We start from the raw sequence: 14,830 nt of genomic DNA on the forward strand, positions 1-14,830 counted from the left end.
CACACAACATAAATCCTATGTGAGCAGTGCCTCCATACTCATCACAAGTACACCGTGGGGATATACATTAATCATTGTCCCAAGGGCCCAAATGAAACGAAAGAAAGGCAACACCTAGATTTTTCCTCACACCCAATAATTCCTCAGTCTTGCTATGAGATTGAAACACAAAAGCACACAAATATTAAGTAAAACATTTATTGTTACTCTCTGAGACCTCAGGCTATTGGGCATTAAAAGCTTGAAATTAAGGGGAGGAGGAGGGAAGGTAAACAAAGAAGAGGTCAGGCTTGAGGATGTGGGGAAAATATTCCTTTCCGGGGTGGGTCTTCACTTGATCCCACGATGAGCTGCATCCCAACGCAGGCTGCTGACTCCCACGTGATTTAACCCTTGAACTTACAGACATAGGGTAACTTCTCATTACAGTTATAATCTTTCCAAAACAGATATCCTGGAGAGAGATAAGAGATAAAGTGAATGGGGCTGGTGGAGCTTGTGACCCAAAGGAGAGGCATCCCAGACTCTGGCCTAGGGTTCAAAGCTCTGCCCTCATTGTCACCAGGGACCCACTCCAGGGTAAGGAGACTCAAAGGAAGGAGAGATGAGAGGAGATGGGAGAAGACAAACCAACATTTCCTTTCCTAGCTGAGGAGGATTCCCTGAAGTTCAGACACAGATGAAGGGATAGAAAGGTTGGCAAGAAGGGAGCTTCTCTGTCTCTTACCTGAGTTTCGCGACAGACTCCCACAATGGCCAGAGGTTGGGATGCTGGCGGGGACTTTCTCCCAGGCAAAGTAATTCATTACATCTTTATTACTCCACTCCCATCCATCTGCATTGGGCTCCAGGCCCTGGAGGGTAGAGAATGGAGCCAGGTAAGGTTGAATGGCTTTTGGAATTTTTGCATAGCCCTTTCTGGTGGAGGTTTGATCCCCTCCTCAGCAGGCTTGCATTTGGTCTGCTATTCCAGGTGTTGCTACAGAGCTCTCTCCACTGGGAAATTCCTCCTAAGAACTTGCTTCTATTGGAAAATCCCAAAGCCAGTAATCACAAACACCAAAGGTTCCACTGAGAGTAACACGTTATTAGCTGGACAATAATTGGTGCATTTGTGATCACCCTTTGAACCTCAAAGATAATGTCTATTCTATAGGGGGAAGTACATCTTATTTTCATTTAGGATTCCGTCGGGACACTATGTGTAGACTCAGTAAACTCAGAGAACTGAATTACAAGGTTTCATTTGTCAATGTTGTAAAAAGCTTCATAAGAGATAGATTAATTTCAACTGGAAATTAGGATCCTCAACAAACCTCAGCTCAATGCCCTACCTTGACCCCAAATAAGCCCTAGAATCTCTGAGCTCCAGGGCTCAGATTCCCGTAGAGGCACATGGGACAGGGAGGAGGCCTGGGCAACAATGGCAGCTAGAAAGCTAACAGATAGGAGATGTTATCGCACCTCTGTGGGATCATGGAGCCCAATCCAGATGTAATCGCAGGTGTTCAAATTGTTCTTGACCAGAGAGGCCAAGAAGGATGACTCAGCTCCACTGAGCACAGATGCGAGAAATCCGTCAGATCGCTTCTGGCAGGCCAACTGTGTGGGGAAGGAAGACACTGAGGAGAAGCTTGAGATGTCAGTGGGGGAAGTGCAGGGAGAATGTCGGCGAGAAGAGGTGTCTGTGCAAAAGACGAGGGTGGTCACTCTCACCCCCAAGAATCTCTGGAGAATGCAAACCCTTGTCCCATCTAATGCACTTTCCCTTATCACCTCTTACTATTAATGCATCTACTCACATTTGCATCAGGCCAGGTTTTTGCTGTCCTAAACAAGGCATAGCAGTGGGAGCGAAAGGCATAAGAGCCTTTGGGACAGCTGATCTTTGGAAGAGACTCCTCCTTGGTATCTTCACCTGGGGTGGAAGGGAATACAGGAGAGATATGGAGTGAAATGAAGAGTGTAATGGGTGTTGGGAAGTGACCGTGGGGAGTATCTGTGAGGCAACTGCTCAGGGAAGTGACACCAACTCCTGACTACCTCACCAGTGGATAGCTTGATCTTGAACCAGCCTCACTAAATGAAGGACCATCTCTTTCTGTTCTACTCTTCCCCTTTATTCGAAAGTCCAACACTTCCCCTGCTCTGAGCTGACTGTTCTCACACTGGGTCCTCCAGTCATTCTTGTGCGTATCTCACCACTACCCTTCATGCTTCCTCTTCACCTGTCAATATAAATTAAAGTCCGCCCACAAAATGAAAACCATTTTCCTCCATTGTTAAAGGACCATGTGTTGGTCCTTCCCACCCTGAGTTGCCCTGAGGGAAGGAATGATGATGGAGGAATTGCAAACATGTTTCACTTGGTGAGGCTATACCTCACCATTGCCACATGGGTCAAACAGGAGGCTTCCTGGACTTCTCAGTTCTGAGCGTTCACAGGGAACCCAGTGCTACAGGCAGAGAAAGCTCACCTTGCACCTGAGATAGGAGCATCAGGCAGGAGAGCAGCATCCAGGACATTCTGGGCAGGGCCATGGGAGGCAGCATCGTGTCTCTAACTTGAAGAAGCCATCAGAGATCATTAATGAGGTATGATCAGAGAAAGGGTATTCAGAGACCCCTCTGTTCTCCATCTTGTCTTTCTTTTGGTTAGTTCCCTATGAGTAAATTGAACTTGAAGACATCATTCCCCATATGATTCTGGAAATAATTGGGAGTCTATACACCCTACTTCCCTTGAGATCAATGTTTGTTGAAGCCTAGAATCCTCCGATAGCCTTTCCCCAAATGTGTGAGGTGAACCCCTGCCATGGCTCTCACCTCTCAGCTCCCACTTACCTGTTTTGCAGGTATCTGTGATGGTTGGTCAAGCCAGAAAGGACTAGGCTTTTATAAGCGGATCTGAGGGTGGGGCCCTGGAAGGAATAACTGGAATCCAGGACAGGGATAGCGGGAAAGGGCTTGGCATTTGGTTCAAGGACATTTATGCCATGGGTTACAGCCCCTTCCTGGCAATGGCCAGCACTTTCCTTAGGAACAGGTGAGGTTTGGATTTTATCATCCTATGCCTGGATTTCTTGTTCTGCAAAACTTCTGGGAATGAAGGCAGCCCTTGACACAAATTCCGAGGTTACGTGGTTTAGAAATGTGTCATTGGGTAGATAAGGAAAATGTCAATAGTGTATTTTTTAGCCATCTGCCAAGTACTCGCTCCTCTTAGCATTTGTATAGATATGTCTTATTTTTTCTGCATATGGAAGTGCAATTAAAATACAAATAAGGTTTTCTTGATAAATTCATAAACTAATTTAAATATTCAGAGAGAACAAGAAAAGACCACAGATAGTCAACAAATTTCTGAAGAAAAACAATGAGGTTAAGAATTTTTTGACAATACAGAAGGCTTTTTACTATAAAGTAATACAGATATGGGGATAGCAAATTTGACCAGCATGAGTGGCTCAAAAAAGCAAGGCAAAATTGGCAATGCCATTTAACTTAGCCTCACAGGATGCCCATGGCCATTTCTGCAGTATCATATCATATGGGTCAGCCTATCTGAAATAGCATGGAATGACACAGTATAAGAGTGTGAATACGGAGAAACAGGGATCATTGGTGCTATCTTCATAGCTTGCTACCAGAGCTGGAACCTGGTACCTTTATCAGTCATGGTTCAGAAGTTCTGTGTAAGCATTTTGGTATTTTCTTTCCTCTGTCTCCTAGAAACATACCTTCTGAATCTATGTAAAACATACCATTTGTATGTGGGAGGAGGAGCGTCACTGGGTTCCATTCAGTAGCTCTCAAACTTCGAATAAACTTGAATGTGGGTGGGAGTAGGGGTCAAAGTGTTTATCTCCTGCTTGTTAAATAATCTGATTCCTAGGGGCCTCCCTCTTCAAAATGTTCAGTTAAGAACTGAATTATTCTCACTCTCCTGTTTAAAACCTTTCAGTGGTCCCTTCATTACTGACTCTTCAGTACAAGAGCTATTTCAAAGTTAGGAGATTAAAATAACAATTTATTATTATTTTACATAGTTCTGTGAGTTGACTGGGTTTATATGGATTTTCCTTGGGTCTTCTTATGCAAATAGTGGCCGGATCTTTAGTCACATGAAGGATCAAATGAACTGGACCTCAAAGATGATGACACACATGAGTGGCCGTTGAAGCTAACTATTGGCTGAGGCCTCAGTTGGGGCTCTTAAACAGTGTCAACACAGAACTTTTACATGTAGCTTGGATTTCTTATCACACGGAGGTGTCAGGATAGTAGGACTTCTTTCACTGTTGGTCAGGGTGCCCAGATGGCAAAGCAGAAGCTGCCAGTCCTCTTAGAATAGGTTGAGAAATGGCATAATGCTGTTTCCATCATACTCTACTGGTCAAGCCTGAGTTTGTATTCATGAAGAATATGAAGCACACATGTTTATTTAATAAATTAATCTATTTATTCACAATGATTTAGATAATTACAGCAGTTGCCTTTAATTGCAGAATACCTTAAGGCAGTGGTTCTCAACCTTGGCTGCACCTGGGAATCTTTTTAAAATCTTGATTTCTGGGCCTCATCCTCCAGGAATTCTGTTTCTTTGTTATGGGGTGAGGCCACAACATTAGTAACAAAGAAACAGAATTTCCAGAGGATGAGGCCCAGAAATGAGGATTTTAAAAAGATTCCCAGGTGATTCTAATGTGCAGCCAAGGTTGAGAACCACTGCCTTAAAGGTTTAGGAGACTTGGATTTTAATTGTATTTCTTCCATTTAATGTGCCATTTTGAATAAGTGACTTTATCTTTGCCTCCTTGCCTCTGTGTTTCTCAGGTTTTCAATGAGGTCTCAGGGGTACATTCTATAATCCTACTATTGTTGGCTGGAATGCTGGAATATCAGGAACGTGTGTCACGAGACACTCTGGAAAATAGTTACTGAGCCCATATTAAAATCTCAGATAATCTTTAGGAAGGCAACCTTTTTTATCTTCTTGCTCCAGAGGGATCATGTGTGAGCAAGGGTTGAGAAAAGTACACTGCCAGGAAACCTATCTGGAAACGGAGCCATTGCAGAGAATTTTCACTTTATTATTGGGGTAGGTGGTTACTACTTGGCTATTAGGAACAACTGATTTTCAAAATGAAAACACATAAGTTAGGAGCTCTTTGCATATTTGCATAAAACATTATACTTAAAGAATCAGCTCATCATATTTTCAATTCAACATCTTTATTCGAAGTGTCATAATTTGTTAACATTCTGAGAGCTCAGCCCCTATGGTGCTTGAGAAGAAAGAGCACTTTGCTTAAAGTACTTCATATGGCTACTGGCACATGTATGAAAGAATTTAGTTACTAAAAGGTCATATTCTTCAGAAAATCTTTTGAAACTCAGTAAAGCTTGATATGTGCTATTTCTAAGTACTCCTTGTTCTACGGGTTAATGTGAATATAGTAGGGAGACTGACTGTATACATTAATACACTGAAATTTGAGCTAAATCAAAGACCAGAATAGGGCCCACAGGTTGATGCAGAAATAGGCTTTATGAAAGAGAATGTTCTGAAGGTCAATTTTTAGAGGCAAGTTTACTAAAAGAAAAGGAAAAAAAAAATACAAGGATAAAGTGCAGGAAGCAAACATCAGGAAATCTGAAATTCTTCAGATGTCTGATTTTGTCGGTTAGCTGGAGTTAAGAACTCAGAGTGAAAGCAAGTTTTGCTCCTTAACCTCGCATTTTATGGCCTGGAGTGGGAAGAAGAGAGAGGAAAGTAATTTTATAGAAAATACTACTCAAAGCACAGTGTATAACATCAAAAACTTTCCTTTTTCATAATTCCTTTTCTCTTGATGCTTCATAGATCAACCTTTGTTGCTTAGAGAAGAACGGAGACACTGAATAAGATTCTATTTTACCTGAAAGGATGGCCAAGAGTTAGGTCAAATCAAAATGTAGACACTAACCTGAGTACTAGCTAGAAATGGAATAGTAGGTAAGGAAGGTAAAATAACTGGATACCCCAAACTAGGTTCTAGGTGAAAAAGGAATGGTGTGTCTCAAAGCTGAGATTGATCCAAGACAACTGAAGCGAGTCAAGGAGCAGAACACTCTGAATACAAATTCAAGAGGACCATACTCTCAGGAATGGGGAGAATGCTGGCTCCAGCCCTCAGAGGTACTTGGACTTAGATGACTCAACCAGACTAGGGAGCCTGGGTGTGTGGAGTAAAGAAACATGGGCTTGGGATTCCCAATAGGGTTCTTAGGCTGGAAATTATCTGAGAGAGTATGAATGTTTCAAAGTTATGGTGCTCACTTTCCTTTATTCAAGATGTTCCCGAGCCTCCAGATACCCATGCTTATTTGCCGCCATGGCAGCCCAGACAGCTGGTTAGTGGAAAGGATAATTAGTGAGGTATAATGATTAAGGTTTGGGCTCTCAAGTCAGACAGACCCATCTCAGCAGGTTGGGGTGGCAATTAAACAAAATAATGAATGAATATCCTTAAGCATGATGCCGGATACATATAATGACAGCTACTAGTAACATTATCTGCAGTGCCTGGTAGTGTCATAATAGATACTCTATAGTTTTCACTAGAATAACATACATGCATAAATATGGTCTGCAGATGTAAGTTATGGAGCAGTGAATCCTCTGAATTGTTTGTGTAGCTCATCTATTAGTTGATCTGATTTTTAATAATGTTCCTTTTAGGACATCAAGCTAGCCCTGATGTTCAGCCTTTGTTTTTTTTCTATACAGCATTAAGTGCAATGAAATGGTATTTATTTTTAAAAGGTGTTCAGATGTTACTAATTTAGGAAAGCACTTTATTCATAAATTCAGTCATCATGGAATTGCCAAATGAATTTGTGCAGAAACTCATCTGATTATAGATACCATTTACTCAGCACTAATTTTGTGCCTAGCACTGAGCCAAGCGCTCTACATAAATTATTGGATTTAATATCCAGATGATCATTATGAGACAGCTATGCTTACCTTGTTTTTCACACAAGAAAATGAAGCTTTGGAGAGGTTGAACTTGGTCGTGATTCCTCTTTAGAAAGAGGACTGAAACCCAAACACCAAAGCTATGGTCTTAATCAATGTTATTCACTTCTGGAGGAAAAGGATTTTTTCCTAGAAAAAAAAATAGAGTATTGGCCTTTGCTGCAAGACCATTAACTTCTGCACTGTGTGAGAGAAAATGTTTTTTCTAAGATTTTAATTTACCATTGGGATGGACCTGACATTTAGAAGACCTGAGTCCAGAAAATCAGATTTCCGATATATGTTCATGGAGAGGATTGAAAACACCAGGGAAATTCTGTGACCAACGGCCGTGTGTGGGTATTTGCTAAGCTACATTAACCTAATGGGCACTAAGAAAAAGAATGTGTTCAATAGAGTTAACAAGATTCTCTTTACTTACACAAGTACAATACTAACAATTCCCTGTCTCCAGACAAACACTGATATTGTTCCCGTAGCTATAATAAATCATGCAAATGCCGTGAGCTCCAACTTCTCTTTGATTTAGACAATTGTCTAAATTGCCAATTCCTTCCATTATTTCTGGCACTCAGCAGCATTGAGTTAAATTCTGAAAAGATCCAATTAATTACTCTTTGACATGATAGGTTTTTGAAAGGTTTCAACTGAGTTGATGGATTCATTAATTTCAGAACATCTTATTTGCTTTCTGCTAATGGAATTTTCAGCAGGTGATTGGTTACCTATTCGAACCCTCGTGCAGAGTTTAAATGCCATTTTATACAAAGATATTTACTGCACATAATATTGGTCTAATTAATTTTGGAGAGCAAGCAGGAATTGCTCTAAGTTATTCTTGTCTGCAGTTGCACCATTGGCCTTGAAAATGCCATTGGGATTTCATGGTAATGCATGTGCACCTGCATGTGTGAATTTAGGTGCACATGTATGTGTACATAGGTTCAGAATAGTGATTTTGCTTTGCAAAACTGAAGACATGTATTCCAAGATATTTTTTTAGGTGGAATCTTTTCCCACAATTGTTCCAGCTGTAGGTAATACAAGAGTTTGACTGCAGTGTATTCTGGAAAATCCCTCTGGCGTGGGAAGGTATGCTAACCAGAACGTCTAAAGAGCACAGAGAAAACTCAATAAGAGGGCAGCCTTCCAAATTCAGAACGGTAAGTGCGAGGGATGTTACAAACAGAAATGTGTTAGATGTAGCTTTCTTCACCCAAAGGGATAGACTGAGGATAAATGTCAAGGTCTGGGAGCTGCAGTGGTTTCAGGCCTCAGCCATTTGTCTGGAATTTGGGGGATCTGAGACAATACAAGAAAACACCAGGAGTCTTGGTGTATGGTGCTGTCAGTTGTAAAGGGTAGATTTACAAAACTGGGTTATCGACCCCTGATGAACTCAGGCGCAAACCATAAAACAAAGGCTGGAACTCAGGCAAGCTGAATAGGCTGATAGTATGAGAGTGGTTTGTCTCAGGACAATCTGGGGATCTAGTCCAAGTTCAGCAGCTTCTAGGCTGGAAGCTTGAAGAGTGAAGTCAGATTCCATAAGAGAGTGGGTAGATCTACTAAAACACTGGCCACTTTTGATGACTGTGTGGTTGACATGAATGGAAACAGTGTGGAGAAAATGATACTTAAACCCACCATGTTTTCTCCAGCTTCAAGCACTTGAGGCAGGTTCCTCCTTCCTAATGAAGCACTCATCTCCTCCTTCCTTTATACATTCCCCAGCTTATTCCTACTTATCACTGAGGCCCCAGCTTAAACATGACGTCTTCAGAAGTCCTTTCCTGAAATCCTGTCTAGATTGGGTCTTTCTGCTCTGTGTTCATTAGTTACCCTATACCTATTTTCCCTTGAGGCTATAGGCTAGTGAAGGAAGTGACTAGTTTTCTTGCCTACTGATATATCTCAATCCTTAACCCTGGATTGAGTCTGAGCCAACAGAGACTCACAGTAAAGGGATTTTTCTCAAGGCCATGTGACTATAATTATTGGAGCTGAGGCTCAAACCCAAGTTTCCTGACTTCTAATCCAGTGGGGTTTGGTCTAGATAGCACAAGAGAATTCTGCAGTAAAATACAGGTATTATAAATCCTGAATGCCATTTGGCTTGCTTGGACAATCAATGAACTTGGACATAACTTCTCTGGCGTCAACTGTCCACTTCTGAGAAATGGTGCACCCATGACCCTTCCTAGTTCAGAGGTATGATGTGAGAATGTAGTGGGACCAATGCTGTAAAAATTTTTTGAGAAAACTATTCTGTAACCATGGACAAGAACACAGGTGATAGTAACATTCTTCTTTTCACACTTTTCATAGTGCTTTCCATCTCAAGCTTCAACTGCATTTCATAAGGTGATTCAGACTAGGATTTTATATGTATAAACTGTGTCCATATTTTATGTGTATAAAATCCCAGTCCACTGTATCAAACTGATGTCCAAATAACTCCCAATTCAATCAAGGTCAGCAGTAGAACTTGAATTGGCCTCTAATTCTTTAAAACAATTTTTCTTATATAAAATTTTCATGGAGCTCATTGTGGTGAACATTTATATTTTTATGTCAAATGAAAGAGGTGGACAGTCCTAACTTGCTTTATTTTATTAAAGGGAAAGACCAGTAGGAACTTAAATCTCTGGATGCTTGTTCTCTAGCCTCCTATGGTTTAACACACCTGGTTTAAGGGAAGTCAAGTATTGACCTTGTACCCCACCAGCTGCTCACACATGCAGGCATTCCACTTGCAGGGAAATGAGCATGGATCAATAGAACCTTCTCCTCTGTAGAGGATATGGCTCACAGTCCAGCACTACTAATGGAGACTAATGGGTGATCAGGGACATTGCTTTCAAATGGAGAAGACAACAGAAAAATGCCAAGTTGTTCAATTACAGTATTTAGCAGAATAGGCTTACTTTGGTATTCTTGGCTTAAGCTCAAGGCAAAAGCCAAGATCCTTGACTCAGTGACTGTCACCATTACCCCCCCCCTCGCCTTCATAAGCAATGTCTCCCTGATACTCTGAAGTCTAAAATATGTTTTAATCATCTTACAGGGGGATGGTTTGTGATAAAGTCAGTAGTCCTGTCCCTCTGACTGTACACTTTATATGTGCTTTAAAGTGTTAAGGTTCTTTCTTTCACCTCATAAAATCAGGCAGGCAGCAAGCAAAGCAGAATGGGCTGCAATTTGACAGCACAATCACCAAACTTATCCTAAAAGCAGGTGGTGGCCATGGATGTGGTGCTGTTTTCCTGGGGGAGCAGCCTGGTCCATACCAGGTTCTGCCTCCAGCAACATCGTGATGAAGAGAAGAGAACTGAGTTTTCAGGTCAGAATGGCTTTGAATATGAGCTTCTACAGTTCCTGATTATGTGAGGTAAGTCAAGTAATTTAACCTCTCTGCACCTGTCTCATCAGCGACACAATGGAGACACTATCTCAAGGTTCTTCTGAGCATCAAAGAGAAACACTAACTTTCCTCGCCCAGCATGAGATAATAAGGCTGGCACAGCCCTTTAGGTCCAATTGCATGCCTTTGAAATAGAGCTACTAGTGGGATTTTAAAGCAATGCATTTGCATTTCTGATCACTCTTAGTTCTCTTTAGCTGTCTGATCAGGTGGTTCAGTAAATCCAGCCTTGACCTAGGGAGACCACTGCCCCATTTTGAAGCTCAAGGTCTATGGCAATTCATAGTCCTGCAGTGTAAGATTTAATGAGCTAGAAAAGGATTCTTAATATTTTATTTATTAATTTCCAAAAGAGGAAGGGAGAGGAAGAGAGAGATAGAAACATCAATGATGACAGAGAATCATTGATCGGCTGCTTCCTGCATGCCCCCTACTGGGGATTGAGCCCACAACCCAGGTATTTGCCCTGACCCGAATCCAACCTTGACCTCCTGATTCACCGTTCAATGCTCAACCACTGTGCCTCATTAGCTGGGCTAGAAAATGATTTTTTAAATTTAAAAATTGAAGGGCAAAGCTTGGAGGTCTTAGTGAGGAGTTTTACCCTAAGAAGTAGCATAGGGAGATACAGAACATTGGACCAGGTTCTCCAAAATGAAAATGGACACTAAATCTTTAAACAAATTCTAAATTAATATGATGTCTGAGCGTGAAAGGAAATGCAGTCCCCTATTCCCCTGGGCCTTGGCCTGGGCTGTTTTTATGGCTAAGATGATAAAAAGCTGGCATGGAAAACCCAGGAATACAGAAAGTAATCTGAGCTTACCCAGTGTGGCGCTCTCTCCCGCCATGCTCTGTGGGGGACAGGAGCAGTCCTGTTAACAAGGAGGCATCTAGGTGTATGAACCGCCTGTGGGCCTCCTGATGCCTCCGATGGCCTGTGGTGGCTCCACACCTCCTCTCCCCGCCCCTTTCCTTCCCTGTGGTCCCTTGTCCCTCCCCACCCAGCCTCCATTTGTGCTCAGTTCCTTACATCCCCTCCTCCCCCACTGTGGCGGTCACTATCAGTCCCAGTTCTGGCTTTGCCTCTGACTCTCCCCTGAAGTTGGAGCCTGGACTGAGGCCGTTTGATGTTACGGGGACAGGCAGCGGCTGCCCAGGCTGCTTACACATTGAACAGCTTCCTTCCAGAAGGCGGACATTCACAGGAAATGTATCCTGCAAAAGGGAGACGTGAGGCGCTCCCGAGCTGTTTTCTGTTAAGGGTTTGGAGGCCATTGGCCTAGGACTCCGTGGTCGGCAAACTGCGGCTCGCGAGCCACATGCGGCTCTTTGGCTCTTTGAGTGTGGCTCTTCCTAAGCCTTAGGAGTACCCTGATTAAGTTAATAACAATGTACCTACCTATATAGTTTAAGTTTAAAAAATTTGGCTCTCAAAAGAAATTTCAATGGCTGTACTGTTGATATTTGGCTCTGTTGACTCATGAGTTAGCCGACCACTGGCCTAGGTCTATTGAGAGCCTGTCCATTCTGAAAGGGGCCCCGGCTGGAGTCTTGCAATGGAGCAGGGGTGCCAGGTCTGAAGAGAAATAGCACAGAAAGGGTGGGGGAACGAGAGTGCGGAGGCTTCAGTGACAAACATCACCTACACAAGGGAGCCACAGATCAGTATCTGTGAATGGGAGTGTGACCGCCTTCAATTGCAGGTGAGATCACTTCTCATCCTCAGGGCACTTCAGTGACTCGTCTAGTCTCGTCTAAGTGATGAAGTCCAAGCCCCTTATGCAAACATCATGGGTCCTCTCTCTGATCTCACACTGCCTTTGCAGGGACTCTGCCTGGCATAACCCTCTACACAGCCCCATAGGGCTCTGCGCCACCCTCCACACCATCTCCCCCCCCCCTCCCCCCGGTCCAATATCTCAAACAAGTTGTCCCCTGTGAGATTCTGGTCATGCTGTTCCCTCTGCCTGGAAGACCTGTCTCCCTCTCCCCTGTCTCTTTTCTGTCTGAAGAATTCTCCGCCCTCTGCCACTGCTTGCTCAAGCCAGTATCGCAGCTCCCAGCTGGGCTTGCCTTAGTATCTTGGAAAGTATCTCTCTTTCTAATGAAAATGGTCTCTGGAGGCAGGAACTGTATCTCATCTCTTCTCTGACTCTCGCAAACTACACCAAGTTCCCTGCACGTGGTAATTGAATTAATTAATTCCCTTGATTCATTAATTAATACAGAGTTGTTCCTGCATGTGGGTTCTATCTCACGCCCTGGCACAGGCTGCAGCATCCCTAAGACACATTTCTCACTGACGGGTACTGATTTACTGGGCTTGAACTGATGACCAATTTTGCTTCCTTGAATAGAAAGTAAAAAAGCTCAACTCCTGACAGTTCCTTGGCTGCTGATGTAGTAGTAGAACATTGTGTCAAAGCCCAAGAAATTGAATTGCACTCAACCGTGGTGGGTGACACGCACAATTAAAGATGTTGATAATTAGCATTTATGAACACAACTTAAGATTAAATCGTTACTAAGGGGATACACAGGAAGCTTGAGGTTTCCTTTTCCTGGAGAATACTCTTCTTTTCATGCTGGAAATCAATTAAGCATGAAGAGCAAAGTGGGAAAATTATACATTTTCATGATGCGTTCCTTTGAATGAAGACAAAACAAGAACGGAAGAGAAAGGCCGAGCTCATCTGACTCATGGCTTGGTGGTTCTTGTAAAGAGATAAATACTTACTTGCAGTCAAATGGATAATTGATTTTTTAAAATTTGAGGACTGGGGAAAAAGTGCCTCAGCCTAGTGAATTTCAAAATGAAAATGAGGGAGTCCTTTTTTTTTTTTTTAAGTATATCTTTATTGATTTCAGAGAGGAAGGGAGAGGGAGAGATAGAAACATCAATGATGAGAGAGAATCATTGATCAGCTGCCACCTTCACCCCCCTCCCACGCTCACTGGGGATCGAGCCCACAACCCAGACTGGGAATCGAACCGTGACCTCCTGGTTCATAGGTCAACGCTTAACCACTGAGACACAATGGCTGGGGTAGGGAGTTCTTCCTGTGGATAGCTTTTCCTGTGAAACTTGAAAGAGCTTCTTCTATATTACAGAAAAACTGATGGTAAAGGAGCTAAAGCTCAGGGTGGAGGGATTATATCAAGCAGGAGGGACGTGATGCTTTGCAATGTGGTGATGTATTTTAGGGTCCTGTGACGTCGCCTGCCCCTGTCAAGAACAGTCATGCCCAGAAAATTGTCACCCTCTGCTCTGCCTGGCAGCCAGCCCTGCCTCCACAGTCCTGCCTGCGAGGTTCCATCAGGTGTCAAATAGAAAACCCTTCTACAAGGGGCCACCTTTGTGCTTGTGAATGTCTAAAATGGTGATGTTAATAGTTGGTGAGGATTTGGTGAGGACTAAAGCATAGGTTATATTTATCTATCTCTGTACCTATCATCATGGATTCATGCAGTAATCCACTGAGTGGGCAAATCTCTGTGTGTGTGTGTACATGTGTGTATTGGAGTTTCATACCAGCTTAGCCCTTTTGTATATAAATGAGAGACAATATACCATATCGTTTAAGAGCATGAGCTTTGCCATCTGTCAGACTGATGTTTGCACACTGGCTCTGCCTTTCAGTAGCTGAGGGAAATGCTACTACCTCATAGGCGGAACGTCATCTTCAATAAGATGACACTTTGGTAGAGTGCCTGGTTCATAGTAAACGTCAATGCATGCCCGTTGTTGTTACTATTGCAGAAAATGTCTTCATCTCTTTGGCATTCTTCAAAGATCAGGCTTCAAGTGGAGGGACTGAATGATCAATATTTCTGCTGTTCTAGGTACGACTTCTCACATTGGACATGGGGCTGGAGTGAGGGCTGGCCTCCAGCTCTGGTCCTTTGCTGTCTGGTGCCCGTCTTTGCCCTCCTCAGTGGATGCCAGGGGCTGCCACACCGGAGAGCTGTCACCTATAATCTGAATCTCTATCACTTGTGAGCTGCTCCGAGAATAAACTGTACAACATATTCCGGGTGTATGTTCTGAGAAAACCAGAAATTGTTTCCAGGAGCATATAGTCTCAGAAAACAATCTTGTTTTTGTAATGACTGTGACTGCTTTCTCCTTGATTACATGAGCAGTAAGTACTCATTACAAATCCCTGGAAAATGCAAAAAAGCACAACAGGCTGAATGGAAGGTTGGCTGGACAGCACTTTTTGGTTGGGTCATAGACTTGGTCATCTCAGGGGCAGAGAGGCCAGGCCCCCGGGGACTGACATGAGCAAAGCAGGCACTCATGGCAGTGAGGAGACTGCAGGACGTGTCTGGGTTGCTGGGTGCCATGCTGTGGTTTTGCCATGACCCCTGAGCTTCTG

The 14,830-nt window shown here is 43.1% G+C and overlaps 1 protein-coding gene across 2 annotated transcripts; it reads right to left on the reverse strand.

Moving 5' to 3' along the window:
- Positions 1-229: 229 nt before the first annotated feature.
- LOC118669477 (lithostathine-like) lies at positions 230-2,560 on the reverse strand. Of its 2 annotated transcripts, XM_036335565.1 has the most exons (5): positions 2,478-2,560; positions 1,803-1,918; positions 1,465-1,602; positions 728-854; positions 230-454 (listed from the first exon to the last, which is right to left on the reverse strand). In XM_036335565.1, the coding sequence occupies exons 1-5, from the start codon at positions 2,551-2,553 to the stop codon at positions 387-389; spliced, it is 525 nt and encodes a 174-aa protein (XP_036191458.1). In that variant the 5' UTR covers positions 2,554-2,560; the 3' UTR covers positions 230-386. The 2 variants fall into 2 exon arrangements, with proteins under 2 accessions (XP_036191458.1, XP_036191459.1); XM_036335566.1 differs by lacking the exon at positions 1,465-1,602.
- Positions 2,561-14,830: the final 12,270 nt, after the last annotated feature.

This window comes from Myotis myotis, unplaced genomic scaffold (genome assembly GCF_014108235.1).
Source record: "Myotis myotis isolate mMyoMyo1 unplaced genomic scaffold, mMyoMyo1.p scaffold_m19_p_14, whole genome shotgun sequence".
NCBI lineage: Eukaryota > Metazoa > Chordata > Mammalia > Chiroptera > Vespertilionidae > Myotis > Myotis myotis.

Excerpts from the sequence above, each read along its gene's own strand:
- LOC118669477 (XM_036335565.1), bottom strand. The coding sequence starts at position 2,553 with ATGCTGCCTCCCATGGCCCTGCCCAGAATGTCCTGGATGCTGCTCTCC. Across the intron at positions 1,919-2,477 it reads GCTCCTATCTCAGGTGCAAG|GTGAAGATACCAAGGAGGAG; the intron begins GTGAGCTTTCTC and ends CTTCCACCCCAG. Across the intron at positions 855-1,464 it reads GGCTCCATGATCCCACAGAG|GGCCTGGAGCCCAATGCAGA; the intron begins GTGCGATAACAT and ends TCTACCCTCCAG.